A 27,523-nucleotide genomic window follows, 5' to 3' on the forward strand; every position below is an offset into this window, starting at 1 on the left:
GAGTTTTTTAAGCTTATACCTTTGACAGTCTCTTTCTCCCTTTGTGTATTTGTTCGAGTGCATGTGGTTAGGATGTTCTTGTGTTAAGTTGAGTTGGTCGAGTTTTTAACACTCCCATAAGCAAATATGACTGAATACCAAACAAACCTGTCAATTGAAATGTTTATATAAAATTTAATTTTATGTCTAAGGAATTCTGAACTTTAGATTTTCAGTTTTGTGTTTATTAAGTTTGTGAATTGTATCAAATAGGTCGAGAATCTATTGGACACCATTGAAATTTTGGGCATAAATTTGAAAACTGAATAAACTATTGAGCACTTTTTGATACTTCTAAAGTTCAAAAACCAAATATACACACTAAACCTGGAATGTCAAAAACTAAACTTGAAATTTAATCTTATAACAATGAACGGGTCGTATTACCACACGCGAGCAAAAATGTTACTTTGCAACAAAAAATACACCATCACACACAGTGACATTCTTATGCAAAGGAAATAGCGCTTCATTTGGTGGAGCCTTCACCAAATATATCCGACATTATTCCAGTAGTTCAAATTTCCACTGCCTTAGATATACAAGAATGCCAATGCCATCATATCATATGGCAACCTAGAGACCAAAAAAATGACACCAAGCACTTGTGAAGTTCTTACCTGGTTTATCACAGCCAAGCTTTTACAATATACAGTCAATTGGGAATAAAAAAAATAGCTTAGCACTCGAGAAAGTGAACCATAAATCCTCAAGTTCAGAACCAACCAATTACCAGAACTAAACTGCCTTTGCAGGCCATGTAGCTTGAGCAGACATGATTATTCCTACAATTACACCAAACAACCCGAGTGCGCTTCCAAAGATCTCGATCACAAGAATCTTTACAAAAAGGGATGAGTTTTGGGCATCAGACAATGCACAACTGCTTCCAATAACCCCTACGCATAACCTATACCAACAAAAGATATCTTCCGATTAAAATTTCAGTTCATACGTTTTTCGTTCTACAAAAGAGGTCATGAACTTAAAAAGTGTCTTTAATGGGTCCTGATAACATGTTAAATAAAAAATTGGAAATTCAAGAACCTATTAACATAAAATTTACATTTTAAGAACTTACTAGACGTTTTTTAAAGATCATGATCTGTTAGACACTTGTTCAAGAACAAATAGACTATGAATCTGAATATTTAGAACTAAATTTGTAATTGAAGGTACAAACCCGCAAACCAGGTTGGCGAAGCCCACAATAATTCCAGAGGCAAAAATTGAATATCCTGCTCTTAGGGACTCAGGAGCATAAATTTTAGATGCTGGAACACTCTCCAGTTTTGTCTGTAGGATGATGGCCACAATGACACCATATATGGCCACGGCTTCACAGAAAATTACGCTGAAATAAAATAAAGAATCATTCATAAAGACAGTCCAGATTTCAAGGTAATCACCAGATTCTTGTTAACCAAACGTTAATACTGGATACTATGGATGCTGAAGAAATTTACTATACTGCACTGATAGAAAAGTAGCCATTCATCAGTTGTTGATCGCCGTCAAAACACCGTGAATAAACCACATGATATATCATAAAATCCCCAACAATGGAAAAGAGGTCTGAATTATATCCAAATTCTACAGCCTAGACAGAACAATCTCCTAATACTTTCTATGACTAAGCTTAGACAACAATTGATCAATCGGTCACCACGAATGAATTGAAAACCTCGCCGTAATTACAGTTTGATCTTCCCCAACCAAGCCAAAAAAAGCAACTCTATGAAGACTGAAGAGGAATACTGAGAAATTAATGCATACTCTAACTCGACAGACTACAGACATCCAAGGAAATGTTAAATCGAGTTCAGAAGAATCCAAACAGGACCTCTTACCTAATTAGATTCTTCGAAGTAATACGCGGAGCTTTAATTGCAGCACCGATCAAACTGCTTCCGGTTATGTAGATCCCCCTGAGATAACAGCAATCCGCAATTAGAGAAAGAAATCGCCGCAACAATGAAAGATAGAGCTCCGATCAGAGCTCGACAAAGAGTAACCCTAGCATGGAAAATAAAACGAAAACTGAGCTTGAAGAAGGATAAAATGGAATACCAGGCAGCTCCGAGGACGGAGACGCCGATGGCTATGGCAATGCCGACGGCGGAGAAGGTGTAGGGAGAGATTCTGACGAGCGCGTGTGACCAAGAGCGTAGATCTCCCGCCATATTCGAGTAGGACATTGTGGATCGTTGTTCCTGGTGAATGTGGGAAGGGAATTGTTCTGAATCGTCGTTGTCTTTTTTATTCTTGATGAATGATTCCCCAGCACTGCTGGACGTGATTCGTTGGGTTTATATTCGGGTTCATTTTTATTTTTTAACATTAAATTATATATATATATATATATATATATAAATTTAATTAATTAATTAATTAACTACTTTATTTTGGGCTTGCATAAACATTTTAAAAGTAACTATTTTCCTCTAATATTCTAACATTTTTTTATTAAAATAACTTTTATAAAATATTAAGGATTATATTTAATATAAATACTTCAAAAATAAATTGCCAAATTCAACTATATAAATAAATGTTTATTTTATTTAAATGGTTAATTTCTAATAAGAAATTTATATTTAAAGAAAGTTTTAAAATTTACTTAATAAAAATAGTAGTTTTAAAAGAGAATTACAACGAGAAATTAGCTTCTAATATATGAGTAATATCACTCTTTTAATGGTCATTTTCGTATAAATAATAAACAAATGGCAAAAATACTAAAATGGCCATCGCCAATCTATAAAATTAAAAATAGATTTTATATTAAATAAATGCTCATCCTTACCATCAAGCGTTTGTAGTCCAACGGTTAGGATAATTGCCTTCCAAGCAATAGACCCGGGTTCGACTCCCGGCAAACGCATAATCCTTTTATTTATTTTTTCAAATTTACCCTAACTTTTTAAATCATGCTTTTTTTTAATACTTGCTCAATTGAATATAATTTTAAGTAAATAAAATACTTATTTTATTAAAAAATAATTAAATATTTTTTTAGTTTAAAGATATTTTAAATAAACACTATACTAAATTTATAATTTAATGTTATTTTTTTAACTTAAAAAAATAAAAATTTATGATGTAGATCACCAATTTAATTAGTGACCAAATTTGTTTGTAGCTAATGTAATTTTTATAGTATAAATTAAAATACTACAAATTTGAAAATATAAAATTAGTATGTTATAAATTTTTAGAAATAAAGAAATGTTATTTTAACCCTTTTTTTTACACATTTTAATTAATTTATATTTGAAGTTCCCAAGTTGTTTGGAACGGTCAACGGCTATATGTTCGCGCGTGTTTTTGGCGCGTTAATGTGATTTTGTCTATACAAAGAAGGAAAGTTCCGAAACGCGCGGTAATTGGCATTGACGGAGAGCCTATGAATGACCATCTTTCCCCGTTTTCGAAGCCCTAGAAAGATACCCATTTCTCATTCCTCCTTTCTTCTCCATTTTCATCTGGCTTCCTCTTCCTCCTCCTCCTCCTCCTCCTCCTCCTGTTCCTGAAATTCTCATCTCAAAATGTGATTCCGATTGGACTTATGTTTCTTCACGCTTCGATTCCAATTTGTTTCGATTTTGAATCTGGAATTTTCAGGTCTGGAGCCATTGAAGAGGAAGCCAGATAGAACACTCGAGGATCTTCCTTTCATTTCTTGCGGATCTCGTAAATGACGTTTTGAAACGTGTTCAGATTTCCATTTTTTTTTTTACTTGAGCGTTAATTCTTGTTTTCTGGCTTTCTGTGGTTTATAATCTCATGATTTATATTTTGTATTACGCGAATTTGAAATTTCAACGATAAGAAACAGAGAAAGAAAGGAGGAGGAGAACGGTTTTGATTTGTGAGTGATTTCAATGGGGAAGCCGACGGGAAAGAAGAAGGAAAATGTCGGGGATAAGCCCGGAAATGCTAATTCTAAGCCTCCCCGGCCTTCCGATCGGAACTCGAAAGCGTTTGATGAAGATACGGCCATCTTCATTAACATGTCCCAAGAACTCAAGGAGGAAGGCAAGCGGCTATTCCAGAAGCGAGATCACGAAGGCGCCTTGTTGAAATACGAGAAAGCTTTAAAGCTTCTACCGAGGAATCACATTGATGTTGCTCATCTCCATAGCAACATGGCTTCCTGTTATATGCAATTAGGGATGGGCGGGTATCCACAAGCGATTAACGAGTGCAATTTGGCGTTGGAGGCTCATCCGAGGCACACCAAGGCGCTGCTGAAGAGAGCGAGATGTTACGAGGCATTGAATTGGTTCGATTTGGCATTGAAAGACCTGAGTACTGTTTTGAGCTTGGAGACTAATAATCTCTCTGCGTTGGAGATTTTGGATAGTGTCAAGAACACAATGAGAGAAAAGGGTGTCAATATCGACGAGAAAGAACTCGGTTTAACAACTCTAAAGCTGCCTCCTGCAGCACGTTTTCGTAAGATTGTCAAGGAGAAACTAAGGAAGAAGAAGAATAAGAAAGTCGAGGAGAAGGTTGATCAGGTGCCTCAGGTGCCTCAGGTGTATCAGGTGACTCAGGTGCCTCAGGTGCCTCAGGTGCATCAGGTGTATCAGGTGACTCAGGTGCCTCAGGTTAATCAGGTGCCTCAGGTGCCTCAGGTTAATCAGGTGCCTCAGGTTGATCAGGTTAATCAGGTGCCTCAGGTTGATCAGGTTGAAGATAAGGAAGTTACAACGGTTGAGGAAGATAAATTGTTCGTCGAACCGGCCAAGGAAAAGCCAGTCTCGAAGACGGTGAAGCTAGTATTTGGAGAAGACATAAGATGGGCGGAATTACCTACAAATTGCAGCATTAAATTGGTGAGCAAGATAGTTCGAGACAGATTTCACAGCTTAAGGGGTGTTCTTGTGAAGTACAGAGATCAAGAGGGCGATTTGATTACAATCACTACGACCAAAGAGTTAAGGGCAGTTGAAGCATCTAGTCACTTACAGGGTTCTCTTAGACTGTACATCACAGAGGTCAGCCCTGATCAGGAACCAAGCTACAAGGAAACCGAAAACCAGGAGGCGCTCCCAGAGCTTGATAAAAGAACAACTACGGTCGAGGACTGGATAATCCAGTTTGCACGATTGTTCAAGAACCAAGTCGGAGTTGATTCTGATTCTTACTTGGATCTTCATGAGCTTGGAATGAAACTGTATTCAGAAGCAATGGAGGACACCGTAACCGGCGAGAATGCTCAAGAACTTTTCGACATTGCAGCTGACAAGTTTCAAGAAATGGCAGCTCTGGCATTGTTCAACTGGGGGAATATTCACATGTCCAGAGCAAGGAAGCAGCTGTTCTTCCCAGAAGACGGTTCAAGAGAAGTTTTACTTCTTAGGATTAAGGATGCATATGAGTGGGCAGAAAAAGAATACAAGAAGGCCGAAATTCGATACGAAGAAGCTCTAAATGTAAAGCCTGACTTCTATGAAAGCTTCCTTGCACTTGGGCAGCAGCAATTTGAGCAAGCTAAGCTTTGCTGGTATTATGCAATGGCGAGCAGAAGCAAAATCGATTTAGAGTCGAGCTTTTCCTCGGAGGTCTTGCAGCTTTATAACAAGGCAGAAGACAGCATGGAGAAGGGCATGATGATGTGGGAAGAAATGGAGGAGCAGCGCCTGAATGGACTCTCCAAAAGTGATAAATACAAATCTGAGTTGGGAAAGATGGGATTGGAAAGACTGTACAGTGAGATACCTGCTGATGAAGCTGCAGAATTGGCTTCAAACATGAGATCACAGATATATCTTTTATGGGGCACCATCCTGTATGAGCGCTCTGTTGTGGAATATAAACTTGAGCTACCAACCTGGGAGGAATGCTTGGAGGTGTCGGTCGATAAGTTCGACCTCGCCGGTGCTTCCCAAACTGATATTGCAGTTATGATAAAGAATCATTGTTCCAATGAAACTGCACAGGAAGGTAAAGGACATGGACATCTCCTTTAGTCTTTGTTCATAATCCTTTTGTGTTATTAATAGAGCATCTTATTGTTTTGAGCTTGCAGGTTTCGGTTTCGGTTTCAAAATCGACGAGATCGTACAGGCATGGAATGAAATGTATGATGCTAAAAGATGGCAGTTTGGTGTTCCATCTTTTCGCCTCGAGCCTTTGTTTCGACGTCGGGTTCCGAAACTTCACTTCACTTTGGAGCATTTTTGAGTGTTTTGTTGTTGATGGGAGATGTTTTGAGGCATTCAAGTAATATTTCAGCTTTGATTGCTTCAATTTTCTGGTGTTTTCCTTCCCATGGACAGAAGGTAAAAGAGCCTCTACTGTTCTTGATTATCTCATTTACAAGCTTTCCATGTTCCATTTCTTTGCAACTCTTAAGTTATCCTGATATGTTCACCTTGCTTTTAGCAAAGTATACTTAGAATATCTATTTTGATTTGATAGATGTTTAACAATAATCCATGTGAGATTTCACGTCGGTTGGAAAGGGGAATGAAGCATTCCTTATAAGGGTGTGGAAAACTCTCCCTAGCAGAACATTTTAAAAATTTTGGTTGGAGATGCGTTTTAAAAACCTTGAGAGAACCCGAAAGGAAAGCCTAAAAATGACAATATCCGGTAGTGGTAGGCTCAGGGCTATTACAAATGGTATTAGAGTCAGACACCAGACGCTGGCCCCAACATTTCCCTAACAGATGGTTTTTAAAAACCTTAATGGAAGCCCAAGAAGGACGAATATCTGTAGCGGTGGGTTTGGGCTATTACAAATGTTAGGTTTGGGCTATTACAAATGTTAGGTTTGGGCTATTACAAATGTTATTAGAGTCGGACACCGGGTAGTGTGCCAACAAGGATGTTGTCCCTCCCCATTCCTTATATGGGCGTGGAAGCGTTTTAAAAACATAGCAGCAACTTCCATTCTTGGCCTCCGTCAGGGAAAAGCTCTTGTAATCTAGTTGATTTATATCCGATCTTGGAGACGATCTCTTGGCTTCTCCAAAACACGATCCTTGCAACTTCCAGTATACATGTCGGGTCCTCAGTCCCGGATTCGAAATTTTCGATACAATTTCTTGCAATAAACTTAGCATGCCTGTAACATGTTTCACATCTTTATCTGCTAAATGTGTAAAACATATTTATTATTGATACACAAGTTAGTGATGTTGTGTTCTTTGTGTGGTTGCAGATGTTTCAAGTCGTGGTTTGGTTGTTCGTAGTAATATTCCTTCATTCAAGACAAGATTGGCGATCCACCAACAAGAATTATTTAGGGCGGAGGAGGATATTCTATAATTAATTCATTCTTTAACGATATTGAATAAACAGAATCAGTTTGTGAAATTTGAAAAGCTGTTTTGGAATGAATCATAAAGCAATCAAATTATGTGTTTTTAATATTGATATTTTGGCCAAATTAATAAAAATAAAATATCTTTAAAATTTTATATTTTGCCTTAAAAAAAAAATTTACTATTGGAATAAAAATCCTTAATTAATATTTTCTTTTTAAAAAAATGTATAGTTTCTTTTAAAATTTAAGCATTCATTTTCTCGAAAGAAAATTTTAATTTAGTGGGCCCCACACTCAGTATTTGTCAAAAATAGCAGAATCAAACGCGTGTCATAGTCGTTGGCGGGAAGCCAAACAGCACTTCGCTGGTTTTTATACGCTATAAATAGAATCAGCCATCGACTTTCTTCCTCTGTTCTCTCTCTCTCTCTCTCTCTCTCTCTCGGATTTCTTTTTCCCTCTGTTCTCTCTCTCTCTCTCGGATTTTGGATCAAAATGACTTTCTCGGATCATCCTCCTCAATGTATCTTCATCGACGACGGCTGAGAAATGCCTTAGCGACTTACATTCTTCTTCTTCTTCTTCGTGTACATTGCTGGTAGCGCTTCTTGATCTCTGTAACTACCGACTCAATGTGATTTTACATTTAGGGTTTCGTTTTCGGAATATCGAAAAATTTGTTGTGTTTTACGTCTAATGCTTCTTCTTCTCTACTTTTGGTTTATTGTGCTTGAATCGGTAGGTTTTGCTTTACTTTTGAGGTAGAAATTATACGAGTGATGGATTACAACTGGCATTGCTTATCTCCAGGCATTGTAATCGTCTACAATGTTGAGGTTCCTCTACGGTGACGGACTTTTCGGCATTGAAAACAGGTTTGCGTTTGGCTTAATCTTTTTTTCCTTGCTATTTACGGCCTCTGTTTTCGTCTTCTTGATTCGTACTGGCGTTCAAATCAATTATCCTGTAGTACTAGAACTTGCGTTGTTGAGAATGTTGAATTGTTCGGCTCCGTCGTATTTGTTTTACGGATAACATGTATTAGTTATCGGATTGAGTAAGTAGCGTTTTGTGCTGGTAATTTAGTTGCGGCGCAGTAGCCTGAACACATATATTGATTATGCTGAATTGTTCGGCTCCGTCGTCGTATTTGTTTTATGATAATGTGTTTTTGTTATCGTATTGAATAAGTAGCGTTTTGTATTGGTAAATTAGTTGCGGTGCAGTAGCCTGAACACATCTATTGATTATGCTGAATTGTTCGGCTCCGTCGTCGTATTTGTTTTATGATAATGTGTTTTTGTTATCGTATTGTATAAGTAGCGTTTTGTGCTGGTAAATTAGGTTCGGCGCAGTAGCCTGAACACATATATTGATTATGCTGAATTGTTCGGCTCCGTCGTCGTATTTGTTTTATGATAATGTGTTTTTGTTATCGTATTGTATAAGTAGCGTTTTGTGCTGGTAAATTAGGTTCGGCGCAGTAGCCTGAACACATATATTGATTATGCTGAATTGTTCGGCTCCGTCGTCGTATTTGTTTTATGATAATGTGTTTTTGTTATCGTATTGAATAAGTAGCGTTTTGTATTGGTAAATTAGTTGCGGTGCAGTAGCCTGAACACATCTATTGATTATGCTGAACCGTTCGGCTCCGTCGTCGTATTTGTTTTATGATAATGTGTTTTTGTTATCGTATTGAATAAGTAGCGTTTCGTTCGCATGAATTTTGTTCTGGTAAATTAGTTGCGGCACTGGAGCCTTGATGCCTGTATTTCTCTCTGTCTGCTTTACGTTCAATTAACATGCAATTAGCTCGCTGCCTGTAAGCAATGTATTGATGGTTGGGACGTAGCATCTTTTTGTTGACATTATGCATATCGTATTACGGTCGTCGGTGAAATTTTGTCGTGTAGTTGCATAAGCATAGTAAGTTGACATAAGATATGAAGCATGTTTTCTTTTGACATTATGTTAAAATGTAATAAATTCAATTAATAAGCTAAGGTGAATTTAATCTTTATAATATATTCTTGATCACTCATATTTTGTATTCATGCATAAATTAAATGTTGTTCATGTCTTTGAATTACTGCATCAGTGTTTGGCTGAAAGCTAAACATGCAATTATTTAGTATAATGTCTCAAAATGCCCCATTCTCTCNTTTTTTTTTTTTTTTTTTTTTTTTTTTTTTTTTTTTTTTTTTTTTTTTTCTTCTTCTTCTTCTCGTCGTCTCAAATCTCCTTTTTGTAACTTTGTCCTCCAAGTTTCCTATTTTGCATGAATATTTGAAAAGAAGTAAGACTAAGGGCATTCAAGGGTTTAGATTAGATAGATAAGATTAGGTTGAGAAATTTTTAGATAACTCAATTGCTTAGGTTGTAAGTTTTTTTTTTCAACTAAACTAACTCATGTAACTCAATCCATAATTAGGTTGGTTCAAATTATTTATTTAAAATTTTATTTTTAATAAAAATAAAATATTAAGGTTTTAAGAGTTATATGAGGTATTCACAAGGGTGAAAATTTGTCACTCGTTTGGCAAGGTCTCTCATGGCCAATTTTTTATTACAACGACCTCAACCATAAAATAGAATTCGGTTTGGGGGATCAACTAAATGGGCGGCGCAAGGGAGGTACGAACATTAAATTATCATGTGCAACTCAATTACCATATATGTTTTAAAAAATTACTTTCCAAAGGCTTAAAGGTTTAGTTTAGAGTTGTTAGAAAATATATAATTGTGGCGTAAACATATTAGACTGCATACCCAGATTCTTTTTATTTTATTTTTATGTTTTTACTAAAAGAAATTGATTTCAAGTAAAAAGTATTATAATTGACACTCCTTGAAAAACTTAGAGAATAGAATGTCAGATGTTTTACTTTTTCTTGATGTATATTTCAATTCATTTACTTTTTCTTGTTTTACTTTGTCGAAAATGTACTATTTTCTTGGAGTTGCTGAATAAGGTACGAGGATGTGAAATGTTGTTCAATAAAGGACGTTGCATGATTCCTAAACCTAGTTCGATGATGCTCAAGCAAAGGTGGGATTGCCCATCATTCGTCATTTAAGGTTTGTTTTTCATAACGTATCCATAATAATATAAGATCAGATTCAGATTCAATTTATACACTAATTACCATTCTTAGCTCAAGGTTCTGTACAAATGTCAATATCATTTATTTTAAAATATGTTTTACGCTCTTTACTTATAATTTTCAAAAGCTTTTCGTTTTATGTTCCAAAATTTTCTTTTAGAAAAAAAAAAAATGTGCCAGTGAATTTTGGAGTACTGGATCTTAATTGCTAAATCTTAAATCTTAGTACATTTTTGTAATGTACAATTGCTCATCTTTATTGATTCCCTAGCTTCCATTGATAAATTTGCTCTTCATTTGTATCATTAGATTTGTATATTTGCAAACTATTAGAAACCTTTGTTAAAGCTAGAATGCTAAAATTTATAAATATAAAAATATCATAAAGATTGAAAGTTATAAAACGAAAAAGGATCAATTTCAAATTTGCCCTGATAATTTGAAGAAAAATAAAATTTAATCTTTTATTATTTGATAAAAGCCTCTGCCCGTGAATAATATTTATGAAGATTTATCAAATAGCTTTTTTTCCAAACCATAATGTTCCTCAAATGGTGAAAGCACAAATAGACTAAGTAATGTTTGCAAGTTTCAAACAAACCTAAATAGAACAGTTTTTCTTTCTTTTTCTTGTAAAAATAAAGCTGCATTTGATAATTGACATAGTTTTAGTTTCTTAATTTTGAAAAATACTTTTGAAATTGTAGTAATATTCTAAAAAAACAGGGTTCGTTTACCAGTGAATTTTTAATTTTTTTAAAAAACCTCAATTCTTTCTTTTACATACTACTTGAAATCTCACATCTCTAACATTTCTTTTGATTCGTACTTAATTATATGTAAACTTTTAATTTCAACAAATAAGTTAAAGGCCTAATTTCTTGGATGAACTATAGGAAGCAACAACAGGTTTTTCCATGGAGGGAGTATTCATTACCAATGACCTTTCGAACACGCCGGGAATCTACTGCTCCATCGAGAATATGCTGAAATTTAACTTTTAGAAGAGTGGATTGACCAATATGTATTTTAAAAGGAAAATGTGAAGCTCTTAACTAAATTATAAGAAAAAGGCAAATAAATAACAAATTTTAATAATTTTTATTACTTTCCTACCTAATAAATAATTGAATTTTAAGCATTGAATTTTAAGCTTTTGATTTCATGTCTATTACGTCCCTACCCTAAAATATTTGATAATTTCATAAAATGAGCAAATCCATTAAATTTTGTATGGAATAAAATTATGAACTTTTAATTTTATTCAGATGATTAAAAATAATCTTATAAGTTAAAAGAGAGATATTTTTAAAATTTCAAAACCTATTTTTTAAAATTCATGAACCAATTAAAATTTGAAAGTTTAAAACTTCTCAGCACATGCAGGAGAACATTGTAATTTTAATCGTACCTGTTGGGACGGTGAAGATTCTTGACAAGAGTAGTCGGCATAATTAGGACTGATTAGAAGAGAGTTATCTATCAAATATTAAGGCACATATGCTGACAACAGATGGGTCATTGGCATCCTCTACAACCATGATGAACAGTTTAAATTAAGGCAAGACTTTTTCAAAAACTTAGATGAGAAATATTTGCAAAATATCTTAAAGAGAATAGACAACAATTTCATAAGGATATTATCTCCACACCAAAGATAAGCAGTCGGCAGTACATTATAATAATTGAAAGGATTATAGCTCAGATGTTCAATTTCAAATGCCATTCTATAAAAAATTCTAACCAATTGGTAACTTTTTTTATTATTATTATTATTATATATTTTTTATAATCTATTAGGATCTACGATCTTGTATAAGAAATGACCCTAATAAAGCAGGCAACATAACGTAGTATCTTTAAACATGGAGGCATCAATTAAAGGCACTAATCCAACATGCAGGTGAAGGCAATAATCAAAGAAAGATACCAGTCGAATTTGGCAACTGCTGCCAAAAGGCTAACAAAAGATGATTCGCCACATAGATGCTCAGCTAGTTCCTTCTAGAAAAGAATACGAGTATCTTATTACGTAATTGATAGGGCAGTGATGAATCAATAATAAACAGAATTTGGTACTCTTTTATAGATGAGTGAGTACCTTCAGAAGCACGATCAAGATTGTATAACAAGCCAAAAAGATGGATCCGATCCATTGTCGTCAATCCAGCCACCATGCTTGTGAATCAAATTTATAAGGCATTTTCATTTCACAACCTGCAGACAGACCCAAATGCCCAATGATTAAGAACACCGGCCTGGAGCAAAAGTACTAAAAATGTAGAATGATTCACAAGGCCATTTGTATAAATGAATTCGAGTTTGCAATTACTTACAGCTGCAAGACCTCCAGAAGAAACATAAGTTTTACATCATTCAACATTCATTGTTATTCGACATAGCATGGGAAGCAAGAAGCAAACAGAGTTGAAGGGGCTGTCGTTTGGAAATAAATTGAGAAACAGAGAAACAAAACCTCAGGTATTTCAGAAATGTGTGATAAACAACAGACTGTCAGTTGTTGGACGATGGAAGTCCCACCTCCCTCTACTAATTTAGGGAATGATCATGGGTTTTATAAGTGAGGAATACTAACTCCATTGGTATGAGGCATTTTGGGGAAGCCCAAAGCAAAGCCATGAGAGCTTATGCTCAAAGTGGACAATATCATACCATTGTGGAGAGTCGTGTTCGTCTAATATCATATAGTCTAAGAGTTGCTTCACTTTTTCTGTCCATGCATCAGGGGTTTGCGCAAGATAGCTGGAATAAAAGAGAAAATAATGTTAACTTGAGGTAATGTGAGATCACACATCGGTTGGAGAGGGGAATGAAGCATTTTTCATAAAGGTGTGGAAGACTCTCCCTAGCATACACGTTTTAAAAACCTTAAGGGAAATCCAAAAAAAAAACAATATGTGCTAACAGTGAGCTTGAGCTGTTATAGTAATCTAAGTGAAGATAGAAATCTAGTCAGTTTGGAGAGACCAAACAATAAACGATATACCGGATAAAAAATGAGAGTACTCTAGACTGTCAACCACTATATGGGCATGAAGGAGCAGGATTAACACACCTCACGGACATTAAACTAACTGACTGGAGAAAATTCATATTTGATATATTTCGATCGTCTTTGGTAGCTGATTATCGTTCTTCGCTTTCCAGAGAAAACTACTTCGAAGATTGCTTAATATCCAACTTGTACAAAACCTAGCTTCACTAAAAAATAATCTAAAATTGAAAGCTGTAAAATTTTAACCAAATATACAACAAAACAGCCCACTTATATGGTTGGTTGGGTTAAGTCATCAATTTCCTTAATTTGTTTATCAGCATAATTAATTAATTATCCAAGTGATTCCATCAAGTTAGCTAAACCAAATGGAAATAAACGTACAAGTAAACATAGAGTTCATGCTAATAAATGAAACTCAACCTACTAAATAGTTGACATCAAATTAGTTATGCACCTTGATCTTCACCAACATTTGATATCAACTTAATTATCTTTTCCACCAAAAAGAAGGCAGTAGCCACATTCCGCTGCTTTAAGATAACACTCTCCTTCAAGGAGAAATTCTTTCAAGCATCATATTTCATATGGGCCAGTTCATTCAGCACCATACCGATCTCAGCTCTTGACTGCTCTAAGACAAGTATTAGACATCTGAGAATATACATGAGAAGTTAATAAAGCATCATTACTGATAGCAATCACTGAATACCTGTCGGATGGAATAGGATCTCGAACATCAGGTAATTCAATTTCGCCTATCAGCCAAACTTCTCCTAGAATAGACACCATAGACACAGCCAAACTAAGAGCCTGAAGAAAATGCGTGAAGGATAGCTGAAATTCCATCACGCATATGTTTGGACCAAACATTGGAGGGCACTAGACACGAAAGACATTTTAACGTGATGTCTGAAACATATAACACATCAGCCAAACAATAACAATCTGTAATTATGAAAAAACCAAGAACTAACATGGCAGAAAATTCTGCAATTAGTGAAAGATAATTAAAACCAAAAAGAATGTCCAACTGGATAAATCAACCTACAATTGATGCATTAGACAAGAAACTACGCACGTAATCTTTACTGTTAGCACCATTAATTTCAGAATCCAGATTTATATAGAATGGAGACTCCAACAACGGAAGCAGTTGATACAAGATATAAAAATTCAAAACGCTCCTCCAAAACGGAAGATCCTGACCTTGCATAAACAATAAGAGAAACATCGATTAAGGAGCTCAGACCAGAAAAGAAAGCATAATGTATATCTCTCTCTGGAAAATCTTGTCCACGATTAAATCGATTATTTCCTAATGGTAAGAACCTAAATCCACAGAGCAGAAGTGAATTCGTGGTTAATTCAGGACAATGAAGTAAATAATTATATTGCAAATCTGATGTCGTGCCTTGTGATCAATCTAATACATTATCTCAACAGAACATCAATAGTCAAAGGAATAAGGAGGATAAGTGATCGTTCTAGTTACCGTCAATAATCAACAGAAAGTATACGGATAGCCGACGCATTGGCTGGATTAGGCCTCTAGTATCAGCAGAATCTCCGAGACGATCTCCAGAAATCTCAGGAACATGAAAAAACGCAGCCAAGCCAAAATCCTAACATACAGCTACAAATACACATCGCAATTCTCCTCTCCAGGTCAACTAATAATTCCTTACCAGTGCCTAGAAGTTTTAAACGCTATTTTGAGAACATATATGTGCAAGTTTACCGCGGATACCGAAGTGTTAAGGAACATACCAAGAAACTTCTCTCCAACAGCATAGTAAACTCTAGTAAGCGAGGCACGATCGTCCACCTCGCAAATTTTAGAGACTAAGAAAAGGCCAGCAAGACGCTGCTCGTCCTTCAAGAGCTTCAAAGAATCTTCTATGGATTCCGACGGTGTTTGCTCCTGCTGTAACTCCTACGAAATAGTAAAACAAGAACAAATGTGCGTACAGTGAGAATACTAAGAAATGCAATACTGCGTTCGTGAAAAAAAGAAAGGAAGACATTCACCATGAAAGCAGAGAACTCGAGACTGGAGAATGAACTTGAGAATTCAAATGGAGAAGAGTATTCAAGCGGTAACCTCTTTCCTTCGTCTTCGCTGCTTCTCTTCGATGTTATGGTTTACGAGAGGTCTCCCGCCTCCGATTCCAAAGCCCGGGAAACTGCAGAATGTCGCAGGACCATCTATTTATAGTTGAGCCGGCCCATTATCTACTTTCGTGATTTATCTGGGCCGAACCATAACCGTATTTCGACCGGGGATCGGAATTATATAAGGGTATAATCGTAAAATCACTATTTTCTTTTCATTTATTTTTAGCATCCAACCACAAATTGAATATTTTTCATTTTATATTTAAAAATTAAATTATCAAGTATTGCTATTTTCTATGCTTAATTATATTAAATATTGACTTCTTTTTTTCTCTTTTTTTTATAAGAAAAAAATAATTGATTTTTATTGAGGGCAATTTTGATATTTTTCACCCTCAAATACAACGAGGGTAAATATCAGAGATGATTCCCGTCCATCACCTTAACAAAAATCGTTTACCGACTTATATTTTTAAAAAGTCGAATTAAAATTACAAAAGTGACTCGTATCAAAATCACTTCCAAACATATCAAGCTCTACAATAAAATTTGTCAATATAAGTTTAACGGTAAATATATACGTTAGTATAGAGTTGCTTATATTAAGTAGATGCATTAAACGTGAGGGCAATTTTGATATTTTTACCCGTGAATACAACGAGGGTAAATTTCTGAGTTAATTTCCCGTGTATCACCTTGAAAAAGATTAAACCACCATTTATACGGGTGTGAAAACTTTCTCCTAGCAGACGCGTTTTAAAGCCTTGAGGGGAAGCCCCAAAGGAAAAGTCAAAAGAGGAGAATATCTGCTAGCAGTGGATATGGGTCGTTACAAATGGTATCAGAGCCAGACATCAGACGATGTGCCAGTAAGGATGTTGGGCCCCAAAGAGGGGTGGATTTGGAGGCGGTCCCACATCGATTGGAGGAAGGAAATAGTGTCAGCGAGGACGCTGGGCCCCGAACAAGGGTGGATTGTGATGTCCGAACAAACTACCATTTATATGGTGTGGGAACCTTCCCCTAGCAGACGTGTTTTAAACCCTTAAGGGGAAGCCCAAAGAGAACAAAGCGGTGGATTTGGGTCGTTACAGATCATCTACCAACCGATACTTAAAAACTCAACCACGTCAGCTAAAATACTCGTTTAAACTATCGATCTAGATTACAAAGGACTACGAAAGTTTGAATAGCTTCCAACTCATTTTCCCTAATATTTTAAAGCTCAGCCTATTAAGTAAAGAAATATGCTTGTTAGTTAAGGAGATGGTCGGCAGGTGGTGTTGGTCACGTGCGCTACAAGAAAACAAAAAAGAGATAAAAACAAAAAATTGTGACACGCGTCGAGCTCTGATTGGTAGAGGCATTGAAATTCATTGTTGGATTCTATGGCGGGTGGCTGTGGCAGAGATCCCAATGGAAGTGACCACCACATACATTCATTCAGTAACAAAAGGTCATTTAAAAGCACAAAATAAATAAATAAATAAATAAATAATAATAAATTATTTTTTATTTATTTTGTAATGGATGCATTGAATTTGTATAATCTCAATAAAAAAGCTCATGGCTTTTGCTGAATTGGGAGTTGTGTTGGCTGTATCCATTGAAACTTAAGTGAAAATGTTTAGTTAATTGTTGGGATTAAAATAAGATTAGTAATTTTAATTTAGATGATTATGTTTATTTAGTTCAATAATTTTAATTGTAATTTTAAATAATTTATACGATTCATTTGTATCGGCCCAGATCCACCGCTCGTTTGAAAGCCTTGAGGGGAAGCCCAAAGAGAACAATATCTGCTAGCGATGGATCTGGGTCGTTACAAATGGTATCAGAGCTAGACACCGGACGATGTGTCAGCCTTCTCGCTGTTCTCCAAAGGGGGTAGACACGAGGCGGTGTGTCAGTAAAGACACTGGACCCCAAAGGGGGTGGATTTGGTGGTGGTTCCACATCAATTGTAGAAAGGAACGAGTGTCAGCGAGAACGCTGGGCCTCGAAGGGAGGTGGATTGTGATGTCCCACATTAGTTAGGGAGGAGAACAAAACACGCTTTAAAGGGTGTGGAAACCTTCCACTAGTAGACGCATTTTAAAGTTTTAAGGGGAAGCTCGAAAGGAAAAGCCCAAAGAGAACAATATCTAGCGGGGGGATCTGGGTCGTTACATGATTAATTAAGATAAACGAGCATGACGGTAAGTGAGTAATAGACGAAAGGAAAATAGTTTAAGTCCGCTTTAGCCCGTTACGTATTGTCATGAGCCTCACGATTTTAAAACACATTTATTAGAGAGAGGTTTCCACATCCTTAAGGGTCCAATGTCCTCGGACACACCATTCGGTGTCTGACCATGATACCATTTATAACATACCAAACCTTTGGCTCGTTATATATCGCTGTCTACCTCACGATTTTAAAACGCATCTATTAGGAATATTTCCACACTCTTATAACTAAAATATTTTGTTCCCCTCTCCAAAGAACAGTCTGATCCCACAATTACATCTTACGTACTAAAAATATTATTTATAAGGGTGAGACAATAAACAATAAAAAATAAATATAAATATACTCGTAACAATAAAAATAAAAAAATACAAAAATAAAAAGTTAAATATAACCCAAATTAGTTTTTTAAAATTGATGAATTTAATTAAATACATAAAATTTTAATTGAAAAACTAAATTAGAGAAAAGGCATTATGGTTTACCCGGTTTGAGAGCCAAACTGCCGCAAATTTCTCCTCTTTCAGTCTCATCCATCGCTCTATATATTTCTTCCATTTCTCTCTCCCACTTCAATCACTTCATTGTTCATTTCTCTCTCTAAATCAATCAAGAAATTGCAGAACACAGCCATTTTCTTCATGATGTTGAACGATTACCATCCATTTTCATTTACTCGCAAGCTCAAATCCTCAATCCTCTGTTTCCGTCGCGATCATGGCGATTTCCTCGAAAACGAAGACGATTCTTCTCCAAGAACCCCTAGATCGCCGCTCAAATCAATGGCCGCAGAGTTCCCGGAGCTTCGAGGAATGTGCAGGAATCTCGTCGCTCGGATCGGCAGGTCTCGCCGCCGGTACCATCACTCCGCCGATTTCCGATACGATCCTTCTAGCTATGCGCTTAATTTCGAGGACGAACAGGTTCGGGATGATGATGAGTTTCCGATTAGGGATTTCGCTTCCAGATTGCCGGCGTCTCCGCCGACTTCCCGGAGACTTTCGCCCGCGAAATGAGGACTGGTAATTAGCATTACCACCGCCGCCGCCGCCGCCGCCGCCTGTAAATCTCGTGATATTTTGAAACGGTGGGGACGGGAATCTCCATTGATTGTAACTGTATAATACTAAAACCTTGTAATTTAATTTTTTAGTTTAGAGAATTTGAATTTTCGGATTCTTACCGGAAAATATATACTTTCAATAAAATATAAAATTAGTTTTTATGGCCAATTTATTATTAATTTTTCTAAAAAAATTAATTTTTTTTAGAGAAAAATTGGTATACTTTATCTAAAATAAAATTGTTTGAATTAATCATTTATTCAATTTTTTTAATAATAATAATTTATTAATATATAAAATATCTATTTACTTAAGATTAAAATTTTAATTTCAACATATATTTTTTTAAAGTTACATTCCAAAGTCTTAACCCATAAATAAATAAATAAATAAATAAATAAATATATATATATATATATATATATATATATATATATATATATATGCTCGTATCATAAACAAACAAAAAATATTATTTAAAATAAACCTAACTGACGAAATTTTCATTTATTTGAATCTAACCCAAACTCATAAATTTATATGAATAGGTTGGATGGTTAAGTTGGTTCGGGTTATTTATATCATTTATTCAATTTTTTTAATAAAAAATAAAATATTAATATATAAAAATCATAGATTAAGAAGAGGTTTCATTATTCTTGTTTCCTTCCAACCGATAAGGATCTCACAATCCACCCTTTAAGGACCTAGCATCCTTGCTAGCATATCGTCAGGTGCTTAGCTCTGATATCATTTGTAACAGTTCAAACCCACTGCTACTAGATATGATCCTCTTTAGCTCCTTACGTGTCCTCACTGTTTTAAAACGCATCTATTAAGGAAGATGTTTCTGCACCCCTATAAGGAATGCTCGTTCCCCTCTCCAACCGATGTAGGATCTCACAATCCATCCTTTAAGGATCTAGCATCCTTGCTAGTACATCGTCCGGTGCTTAGCTCGGATACCATTTGTAACAGTTCAAACCCACTACTACTAGATATTGTCCGCTTTAGCTCCTTACGTGTCCTCACTGTTTTAAAACGCGTCTGTTAAGGAACATGTTTCTGCACCCCTATAAGGAATGCTCGTTCTCCTCTCCAACCGATGTAGGATCTCACAATCCATCCTTTAAGGACCTAGTATCCTTACTAGCACATCGCCCGGTGCTTAGCTCTAATACCATTTGTAACAGTCTAAACCCACTACTAGTAGATATTGTCCGCTTTAACCCCCCCTTACATGTCCTCGCTGTTTTAAAACATGTCTGTTAGGGAAGATGTTTCTACACCCGTATAAAAAATGCTCGTTCACCTCTCCAACCAATATGAGATCTCACCGTCTCATCCAACTCAAACAAACTTCTAAGAAAATCATAAACCAACCCAACTCGTCAAATTTTCATTTGTTTGAATCTAACCCAGACCAACTCAAGTTCATAATCCAACTCAAACCGTGCGAATGGGTTGGATTCGTCTTCCATATATGATACCCTTTATATTAAACTTCAGCATATATTATACTGTAAGGAACAATGCAAAGATTATGAAAACTGTACACCCATATAACCCCCTCACCTTTTTTATACACATACACATGAAGAAGGTAAACAAAAATCATAACTCCAATCCATGTGGAGTATCCAATTCATTTCCATTAATATACTCCTAAATATCAACTTCTATTTTTTTTTTTATGTGAAAAATAAAGTCGAGTACCTATTTTTTCCGATCCTTATGCTTGCGTGTCACACGACATATATTTCTCCGTCCCCATTCCCGTCCTGTTTTAGTTCCATCCCGAGCTTCTTCGATGAAAGCGATAACTATGTTCGTTGTGCAAGCTATAAATGAATATAACTCCAACAATTAGTATGGGGTGGGTTCATATGCTGCAGCTAAGTGTTGAACAGGAGTTTGTTGGCTGTTGAACCAAAGTCATTTGAAACGGTCGCTGCTGTTTTCACCTGCATTACTTCTTTCAAATTAAGGTTGGTGCAAGTTACACGAGTTAAAAATAATAATAATAATAAATTAAATTAAATTAAATTAAATTATAAAAAATATTCTTGTAAAAGTTGTGATCATAGGCATTTCAAAACTAGGAATGGGATGGAAAATCGACGTTGTGTTGACTAGAATGCTATTTAGATACGTTGATTTTTCTACTCTCAAGGGTAGTTTTTTAAAATGTGTGTGACATCCTACACCGGTTGAAGAGGGGAACGACTTACAAGGGTGTGGAAACCTGTCCCTAGTGTACGTGTTTAAAAATTTTGAGGGGAATCCTAGAAGGGAAAGCCCAGAGATGACAATATCGGCTAGCGGTGGGCTTGAGCTGTTACAAATAGTATTAGAGCAAGACACCGACATTATGCCATTAAGAACGCTGGGCTCTCAAGGGGGTGTGGATCTCTCTATTATACACGTTTTAAAACTTTGGGGGAAGTGTATACGCGTTTTAAAACCTTGGAGGCCCACAAGGCAAAGCACAAAGAGGACAATATCTGCTAGCAGTGGGCTTTGAGGAAGCGTATACGCGTTTTAAAACTTTGGGAAGGGAAACCGAGAAGTGAAAACTCAAAGATGACAATGTCTGCTAGCAGTGGGCTTGGGCTGTTACAAATGGTATAGAGTTAGACACCGACACTATGCCATCGAGAACGCACGGCTCCCAAAGGAGGTGGATCTCCCTAGTATACACGTTTTAAAACCTTGGGGGAAGAGTATACACATTTTAAAACCTTGGAGGAAGCCCCCAAGGGAAAGCACAAACAAGACAATATCCGCTAACAGTGGGCTTTGAAGGAAACGTATATGCGTTTTAAAACTTTGGGAGGGGAAACCCAGAAGTGAAAACCCAAAGATGACAATATCGGCTAGCGGTGGGCTTGGGCTGTTACAAATGATATCAGAGTCAGACACCGACACTGTGCCATCGAGAACGCAGGGCTCCCAAGGGAGGTGGATCTCCCTAGTATACATGTTTTAAAATCTCAAGGGGAGCGTATACGCATTTTAAAACCTTTGAGGAAGCCCACAAAGGAAAAAGCACAAAGAGCTAGCGGTAAGCTCGGGGGAAGCGTATACATATTTTAAAACCGGGGGAATCCAAAAGTGAAAGTCCACAAAGGACAATATCTGCTCGTAGTGGACTTAAGCTGTTACCGTATATGAAGGGTCGGGAAAAAGATATATACCTTTTGCGTTTGCTTTTCAAGTTTGTAGAACTCGAAGGATTGCTATGCCAGTTTCGCTTCCTCTGGTTAATGAACCAATTGTTTATCTGTTTTAATTGCAGACCAGTTTCTTGCACCAACCTTGCCTTATCTTCCTCCTAATAAGGCCAGAAAATCAACCATTAATGTTCCAAACACATTAAAATTGTGTAAATGAGCTCAACTTACAGTAGGATAAGGCCACTTTGAATGTGATTGCCACCATTGTTTTAGAACAGAGGTGGTATCACCAGGGAGCTTTCCAGCTCTCCTTTTTCTCAGAATTTCTTCCCTTATATCCACAATTTTCTCCTTGTAACCCTGTCGGAAAAAAGCTTCAGGAACAGAACATGTTCTAAAAGTAAAACATTAATGTAATATAAAACATTCATTACCGCTTTTAATTCATGCTTCAGTTCTTGTCTGACCCTTTCCATCAAGGACCTCTCAGTTTCTGTGGGAATAAGAGGCCCAAATCCCATGGTGTCAGGACAATCTAAGCTCGCTTCGAACAAATTTGCATCGCTATCGACCTGGTCGTCGTCGTCGTCTGACATTGTCGCTCCCGTGCCTTCGCCGGGTGAAACTCCTAATGTAGTGAAAACAATACAACTTTGCTGTTAAATATGATCACTAGTGAGCTCAAAACAAAACTGGTGGTTCCTTGGTCATGACTAGCGAGAGCTAAAGTTCGATTAAAGAGCGTTTCCACGGAGATAAGGATTACAACTGTGAGATCCCACATCGATAGGAGAGAGGAACGAGTGCGAGCGAGGATGCTGGTCCCCGAATGGGGATAGATTGTGAGATCCCACATCGGTTAGAGAGAGAAACAACTGCCAATGAGGACACTGGTCCTCAAATGGGTGAATCGTGAGATCTCACATCGGTTAGAGAAAGGAACGAGTGCCAACGAGGACGTTGGTGCTCGAAGGGGGTGGACTGTGAGATCCTACATTGGTTGGAGAGAGGAACGAGTGTCAGCGAGGACGCTGGTTTCGGAAAGGGGGTGGATTGTGAGATCTCACACCGGTTGGAGAGAGGAACGAGTGTCAGCGAGAACGCTATGACTTGAAGGGGGGTGGATGGTGAGATCTCACATCAGTCGGAGAGAGGAACGAGTGCCAACAAAAATGTTGAGACACGAACAGGGTGGATTGTGAGATCGCACATCGATTGGAAAGAGAAACGAGTGCCCACAAGGACGCTGGGTTCCAAAGGGGGTGGATTGTGAGATTCCACATGAGTTGTAAAAGGAAACGAAACATTCTTTAGAAGGGTGTGAAAACCTCTCTTTAGACGCGTTTTAAAAACTTTGAGAGAAAACCCGAAAAGAAAAGCTAAAAAATGACAATATCTACGGGCAGTGAGCTTATACCTGTTAAGCTTTGAAGCGACTGCTCGATGTCCCAGCAAGCCATTACAGCTTCCATGGCATGGACACGAACATGTTGCTGGAGTTGTTCTTTGAACGAACAAAGCAAAAGAACATAATGCGTCTGTAACACGAACATAGAAACAAAACAAACCAATCAAACAACCAATTAAACAACCTCCAAATCTCAGTTTATAATCTTCACTCACTCATTTAAGCATCTAAATAAATGTTCATAAATCAATATCAACAATCAGACAGAGCAGCCAATTCTCAGCTGCACTGCAACGACATAAATTTTCTCGACCCAAGCAGCCAGAGAGTACAACTGAAACAAAAAACATGAGCAAGCGACAGAACAACCGACACAAAAATAATTTCTGGTTACTGTCTTTACAATTTGTCCATACGTTGTAAAAAGCTTGGTAGCTCAATTAAATGGCAGATTCTAGTTATTTATTACCATATCTGCCATACTAATTATGGCAGTCTCCAAGTTGCAAGTGAAATTATGAACCACTAATTTATCCATTAGCAGTTCATCCAGTTCTTCTAGAAATTGAATCAAGCCAGAAATTTAGAACAATTTCTGGTAAAAAACAGCAATTCCAATCCAAAAAAATTGTGAAAAGATTAAATGAGGAAGAAATTAGAGGGAATATACCATGAATTGATCGAGGTCTTTGTCGTCGCCGACCATGAGCGGCGCGGTGTGGCCCAAGGCGGAGTACTTAGCGACAACATTCTGAGACTGAGCGAGCTGCGCGTCAATCCTCGGCAATTGGTCGACGGGCGTGGCGATACGAAGACAAGCGACATGAGCTGAAAGCAGCTGTTCATAAAGCGGATGAGCAAGAATCTCGGCTTTGTAACGAGCATATTGCCAATTCAAAACCCCTTCTCCACCACCACCACTACCGCCGCCGCCAGGTTCCACCGTCATGCCGTCGCTTTTGTTCAATCCATCGCCGCTATTGGCATCATTAGCGGCACCGATCATAGCGTCACCGGCGGTGGCGACATCATCAATAACATCGCTGTGGTTTCTCTGGAGAATCGGACGGGAGAGCCATTGGTTAGACGAGTGAGAAACAGTGGAATCGGATGCTGTGGTGTGAAGGTTGAGGAAATTGGTATTGACGGCGGCGGTGGCGGTGGTGGTAGTGTCGGTAGAGTAGTGAGAATGGGGGTTTTGGTTACGGAGAAGTGCGTTGTTAAGCCAATTCGGTGCCGTTTGCGGCGGGTGGTGGTGGTGGTGGTGGGATTTGGGGTCCGGGAGAATGGTACGCAAAGAGGCATCGGAAAGTGGTTGATTCTGCGGCGGTTGTTGGTCGGAGAAGTGGAGGGGAAGGTCGTGGGAGAGGGGATTGTGATACGCCATGGAAGAGCAGAGAGAAAAGGGAAGGGAATTAGTGATTAAGTAGCGGCCATGGCGGTCGATCCTGTAAAGGAGGAAGAAAGAGAAGATTTACAGTTGAATTTGTTGCAGTAATCAGAAATAATGGAGAGGAGAGAGAAAGAGGAGAGGGAAAGGTTTTTCCAATGGTGATTGGAACAGAAGATTGGATAGAAGAGAGAGAGAAAAGGAGAAGATGTTCTTTCTACCTCTACAAGTCTTCTACTATAAACAAAAAAACAAGAACATCGTACCACNTTATTTTTTTTTTTTTTTTTTTTGAACTATATTTAGATTTGAGTTTGTAACGTCTTAGTCGAGAATATAATGTTTTAAACTAGTTGAACTATATTCAAGTTGATGTTTATCACATTTTGATTTGTAATATAGTCCGATAAACCAGTTGAATTATGTTCAATTTGATATATTGGTAGTTATATTTTACTTAACGTTAAGTGGAGGTGAGATTCGAACAAGAATCTAACATTTTGGTCAATAATATAACGTGAGACTCGCATCGGTTAGAGAAGAGAATGAAACATTTCTTATAAGGGTGTGGAAACCTCTCCCTAAAAGACGCGTTTTAAAACTGTGGGGCTGAGCCAAAGTGGACAATATCTGTTTACGGTGGGCTTGGACTGTTACAGATGGTATCGAAGTCAGACACCGGATAGTGTGCTAGCGAGAACGTTGGAGCTCTCAAGAGGTGGATTTTGGGATTCCACATCGGTTGGAGAGGGGAACGAAATACTTCTTATAAGCATGTGAAAACCTCTCCCTAACATATGCAATTTAAAATTATAAGGCTAATGACCCTATGTAACGAGCCTGCAATGTCTTGAAGTAGTTGAATTGTGTTCAAATTGACGTCTTAGTAATTATATTCTTACTTGAGATGAGTGGATGTGAGACTTCAGCATTTGGCCTTTTAGTTGAGATAATATAACGATATAAATAGCTGAATTGTGCTCGAGTTTATACCTTAGTAACTATTCGATATACGTTGCATAAATCGCTTGAATTCAATGGAGATCCTAGAGAGTTATCTCATTTCGATTATTTATTTATTTATTTATATTATTGATTGTTGCTCAAAATAATATTTTAATGAATTATAAATTTTTAATGTACCAAAAAAAAAATAGTAAAAAAAACCTAAATTAATAAAAATATCTTTTAACTTTTTGAATTTTAAAATCTTTAATAATATTTTTAAATTCTAAAAAAATATTCAAAAACATCTTTATAATTAATTAAAAAAAAACCTTAAAATTTCAAAAGTGGAAAGGTATATTTAATTTTTTTTTTAAAATATAGAGATATTTTGAAAATTATAGCATATATTTAGATTTAATAAAAATTTGAAAAATTCAATGATATTTATTTAAAAACAAAATATTATCGTCTCATTTAAAATTAACTATAAAGTATTTTTAATTTTTTTAAAATTAATAATATTATTAAAAAAATTTAAAATTTATAAACATTTTTAAAAATAAAATATAAAATTTATTGATATTTTTATTAATTTAGGAAAAAATTGGGGAGGTGGATTTAATAATAATTGTAAAATATCTTATGTGCTACGTGTTTTGGAGATACCCAACAGCCGTCTACGCATTAATTAATTAATTTTAAATACATTGGAATCTTGTTTTTTTCCTTTTATTCCTACTTTATTTAGGTTGGTCCCTCGTTAACGTGTCACGCCAATTAAAACCTATATTTATTCTTTATTTAACATAAAGTCTTATTATGATCATCAAAATTAAATGTTTTGATTAAAAAGGTACGACTTTTAATTTTTATTACATATTCATGATTATTATATTGTAGAATATATTACACGAAGACAACCTTAAATTAGAATCGTACTCAGAACTTTACTTTCGAGCTTATATGAGATTAATCCATCTTATTGACGACCTTTTAATTGTTGAACGATGATTGTGATTGATTATACGAGCAGAAGATGGTATGACGTTCAAAGTAATGCTTATATTCCCTAGTAGACGCATTTTAAAATCGTGGGATGAAGGTGATACGTAAGGAGACAGAGAGGACAATATCTGTTAGTAGTTAGCTTGAACCTACTATAAATGGTGTCCGACACTAGTCATAGTAGAGCTAGACCTTCACCCTAGTAGATGCGTTTTCAAACTGTGAGGCTTACGATGATACGTAACGGGCAAAAGTAGACAAAATTTTTAGTGGTGGGCTTGAGTTGTTAGAAATGATATCAGAGCCAAACACCAGGTGATGTATCAGCGAGGACACTTATCCCCAATGTGAGTGGATTGTGAGAGAGTCAGACACTGGGTGGTGTGCCAGCGAGGACGTTGAGCCCCCAAACAGGGAGGGAAGTGGATTGTTAGATTGCACATCAGTTGGAGAGGGGAACGAAACATTCCTTATAAGGGTATGGAAGTCTCTCTCTAGTAGACACGTTTAAAATCATGAGGCTAACGACGATACGTAATGGGCCAAAGCAGACAATATTTGTTAGTGGTGGGCTTGAGCCGTTACAAATGATATCAGAGCTAGACACCAAGCGATGTGCTAACAAGGACGCTTGCCCCCAATGGAGACGGATTGTGAGAGAGTCAGACATTCGGCGATGTGCCAGCGAGAATGTTGGGCCTAAAAGGGGGAGGGAGGTAGATTGTGAGATCGCACATCGGTTG

At 36.7% G+C, this 27,523-nt stretch overlaps 4 protein-coding genes, 2 long non-coding RNA genes and 1 other non-coding gene across 12 annotated transcripts; 4 read left to right on the plus strand and 3 right to left on the minus strand.

Annotated features, from left to right (window-relative positions):
• Positions 1-442: 442 nt before the first annotated feature.
• On the minus strand, positions 443-2,338 carry LOC111787655 (V-type proton ATPase subunit c''2). Its single transcript, XM_023667673.1, has 4 exons — positions 2,110-2,338; positions 1,890-1,967; positions 1,223-1,393; positions 443-949 (listed from the first exon to the last, which is right to left on the minus strand). The coding sequence occupies exons 1-4, from the start codon at positions 2,235-2,237 to the stop codon at positions 778-780; spliced, it is 549 nt and encodes a 182-aa protein (XP_023523441.1). The 5' UTR covers positions 2,238-2,338; the 3' UTR covers positions 443-777.
• Positions 2,339-2,851: 513 nt separating this feature from the next.
• TRNAG-UCC lies at positions 2,852-2,923 on the plus strand. Its single transcript has one exon. It is a non-coding gene; the product is annotated as a tRNA-Gly (tRNA).
• A 541-nt stretch (positions 2,924-3,464) lies between these two features.
• Positions 3,465-7,408, plus strand: LOC111787790 (protein PHOX1-like). Its single transcript, XM_023667842.1, has 3 exons — positions 3,465-5,991; positions 6,077-6,329; positions 7,214-7,408. Exons 1-2 carry the CDS (start codon positions 3,924-3,926, stop codon positions 6,229-6,231), a joined length of 2,223 nt encoding a protein of 740 aa, XP_023523610.1. The 5' UTR covers positions 3,465-3,923; the 3' UTR covers positions 6,232-6,329; positions 7,214-7,408.
• Positions 7,409-7,737: 329 nt separating this feature from the next.
• Positions 7,738-11,485, plus strand: LOC111787617. Of its 2 annotated transcripts, XR_002814012.1 has the most exons (4): positions 7,738-7,916; positions 8,061-8,193; positions 10,282-10,399; positions 11,322-11,485. It is a non-coding gene; the product is annotated as an uncharacterized LOC111787617 (long non-coding RNA). The 2 variants fall into 2 exon arrangements; XR_002814011.1 differs by lacking the exon at positions 11,322-11,485 and having other exon boundaries at positions 10,282-10,710.
• A 762-nt stretch (positions 11,486-12,247) lies between these two features.
• Positions 12,248-15,610, minus strand: LOC111787618. Of its 3 annotated transcripts, none has more exons than XR_002814014.1 (6): positions 15,473-15,610; positions 15,212-15,377; positions 14,154-15,135; positions 13,899-14,070; positions 12,527-12,642; positions 12,248-12,429 (listed from the first exon to the last, which is right to left on the minus strand). It is a non-coding gene; the product is annotated as an uncharacterized LOC111787618 (long non-coding RNA). The 3 variants fall into 3 exon arrangements; XR_002814015.1 differs by lacking the exons at positions 12,248-12,429; positions 12,527-12,642 and adding an exon at positions 13,072-13,188 and having other exon boundaries at positions 14,154-14,217; positions 14,937-15,135; XR_002814013.1 differs by lacking the exons at positions 12,248-12,429; positions 12,527-12,642 and adding an exon at positions 13,072-13,188.
• A 2,823-nt stretch (positions 15,611-18,433) lies between these two features.
• Positions 18,434-18,805, plus strand: LOC111787637. Its single transcript, XM_023667656.1, has one exon. It carries the CDS (start codon positions 18,434-18,436, stop codon positions 18,803-18,805), a length of 372 nt encoding a protein of 123 aa, XP_023523424.1.
• A 1,589-nt stretch (positions 18,806-20,394) lies between these two features.
• On the minus strand, positions 20,395-25,034 carry LOC111788890 (homeobox protein knotted-1-like 3). 3 transcript variants are annotated; one of them, XM_023669459.1, is made up of 6 exons: positions 24,108-25,034; positions 23,447-23,567; positions 22,464-22,657; positions 22,258-22,389; positions 22,051-22,187; positions 20,395-20,828 (listed from the first exon to the last, which is right to left on the minus strand). In XM_023669459.1, exons 1-6 carry the CDS (start codon positions 24,822-24,824, stop codon positions 20,789-20,791), a joined length of 1,341 nt encoding a protein of 446 aa, XP_023525227.1. In that variant the 5' UTR covers positions 24,825-25,034; the 3' UTR covers positions 20,395-20,788. The 3 variants fall into 3 exon arrangements, with proteins under 3 accessions (XP_023525227.1, XP_023525229.1, XP_023525228.1); XM_023669461.1 differs by having other exon boundaries at positions 20,395-20,817; positions 24,108-25,033; XM_023669460.1 differs by having other exon boundaries at positions 20,395-20,825; positions 24,108-25,033.
• Between the last annotated feature and the right edge of the window lie 2,489 nt (positions 25,035-27,523).

This window comes from Cucurbita pepo, chromosome LG02 (genome assembly GCF_002806865.2).
Source record: "Cucurbita pepo subsp. pepo cultivar mu-cu-16 chromosome LG02, ASM280686v2, whole genome shotgun sequence".
In the NCBI taxonomy this organism is placed as follows: domain Eukaryota; kingdom Viridiplantae; phylum Streptophyta; class Magnoliopsida; order Cucurbitales; family Cucurbitaceae; genus Cucurbita; species Cucurbita pepo.

Excerpts from the sequence above, each read along its gene's own strand:
- LOC111787637 (XM_023667656.1), top strand. The coding sequence starts at position 18,434 with ATGTTGAACGATTACCATCCATTTTCATTTACTCGCAAGCTCAAATCC.
- LOC111787790 (XM_023667842.1), top strand. The coding sequence starts at position 3,924 with ATGGGGAAGCCGACGGGAAAGAAGAAGGAAAATGTCGGGGATAAGCCC. Across the intron at positions 5,992-6,076 it reads CAATGAAACTGCACAGGAAG|GTTTCGGTTTCGGTTTCAAA; the intron begins GTAAAGGACATG and ends TTGAGCTTGCAG.
- LOC111788890 (XM_023669459.1), bottom strand. The coding sequence starts at position 24,824 with ATGGCGTATCACAATCCCCTCTCCCACGACCTTCCCCTCCACTTCTCC. Across the intron at positions 22,188-22,257 it reads CAAAGTGGCCTTATCCTACT|GAGGAAGATAAGGCAAGGTT; the intron begins GTAAGTTGAGCT and ends TGGCCTTATTAG. Across the intron at positions 20,829-22,050 it reads TTGAAAAGCAAACGCAAAAG|AAGTAATGCAGGTGAAAACA; the intron begins GTATATATCTTT and ends TTAATTTGAAAG.
- LOC111787655 (XM_023667673.1), bottom strand. The coding sequence starts at position 2,237 with ATGTCCTACTCGAATATGGCGGGAGATCTACGCTCTTGGTCACACGCG. Across the intron at positions 1,968-2,109 it reads TCCGTCCTCGGAGCTGCCTG|GGGGATCTACATAACCGGAA; the intron begins GTATTCCATTTT and ends CTGTTATCTCAG. Across the intron at positions 950-1,222 it reads TTCGCCAACCTGGTTTGCGG|GTTATGCGTAGGGGTTATTG; the intron begins GTTTGTACCTTC and ends TTGTTGGTATAG.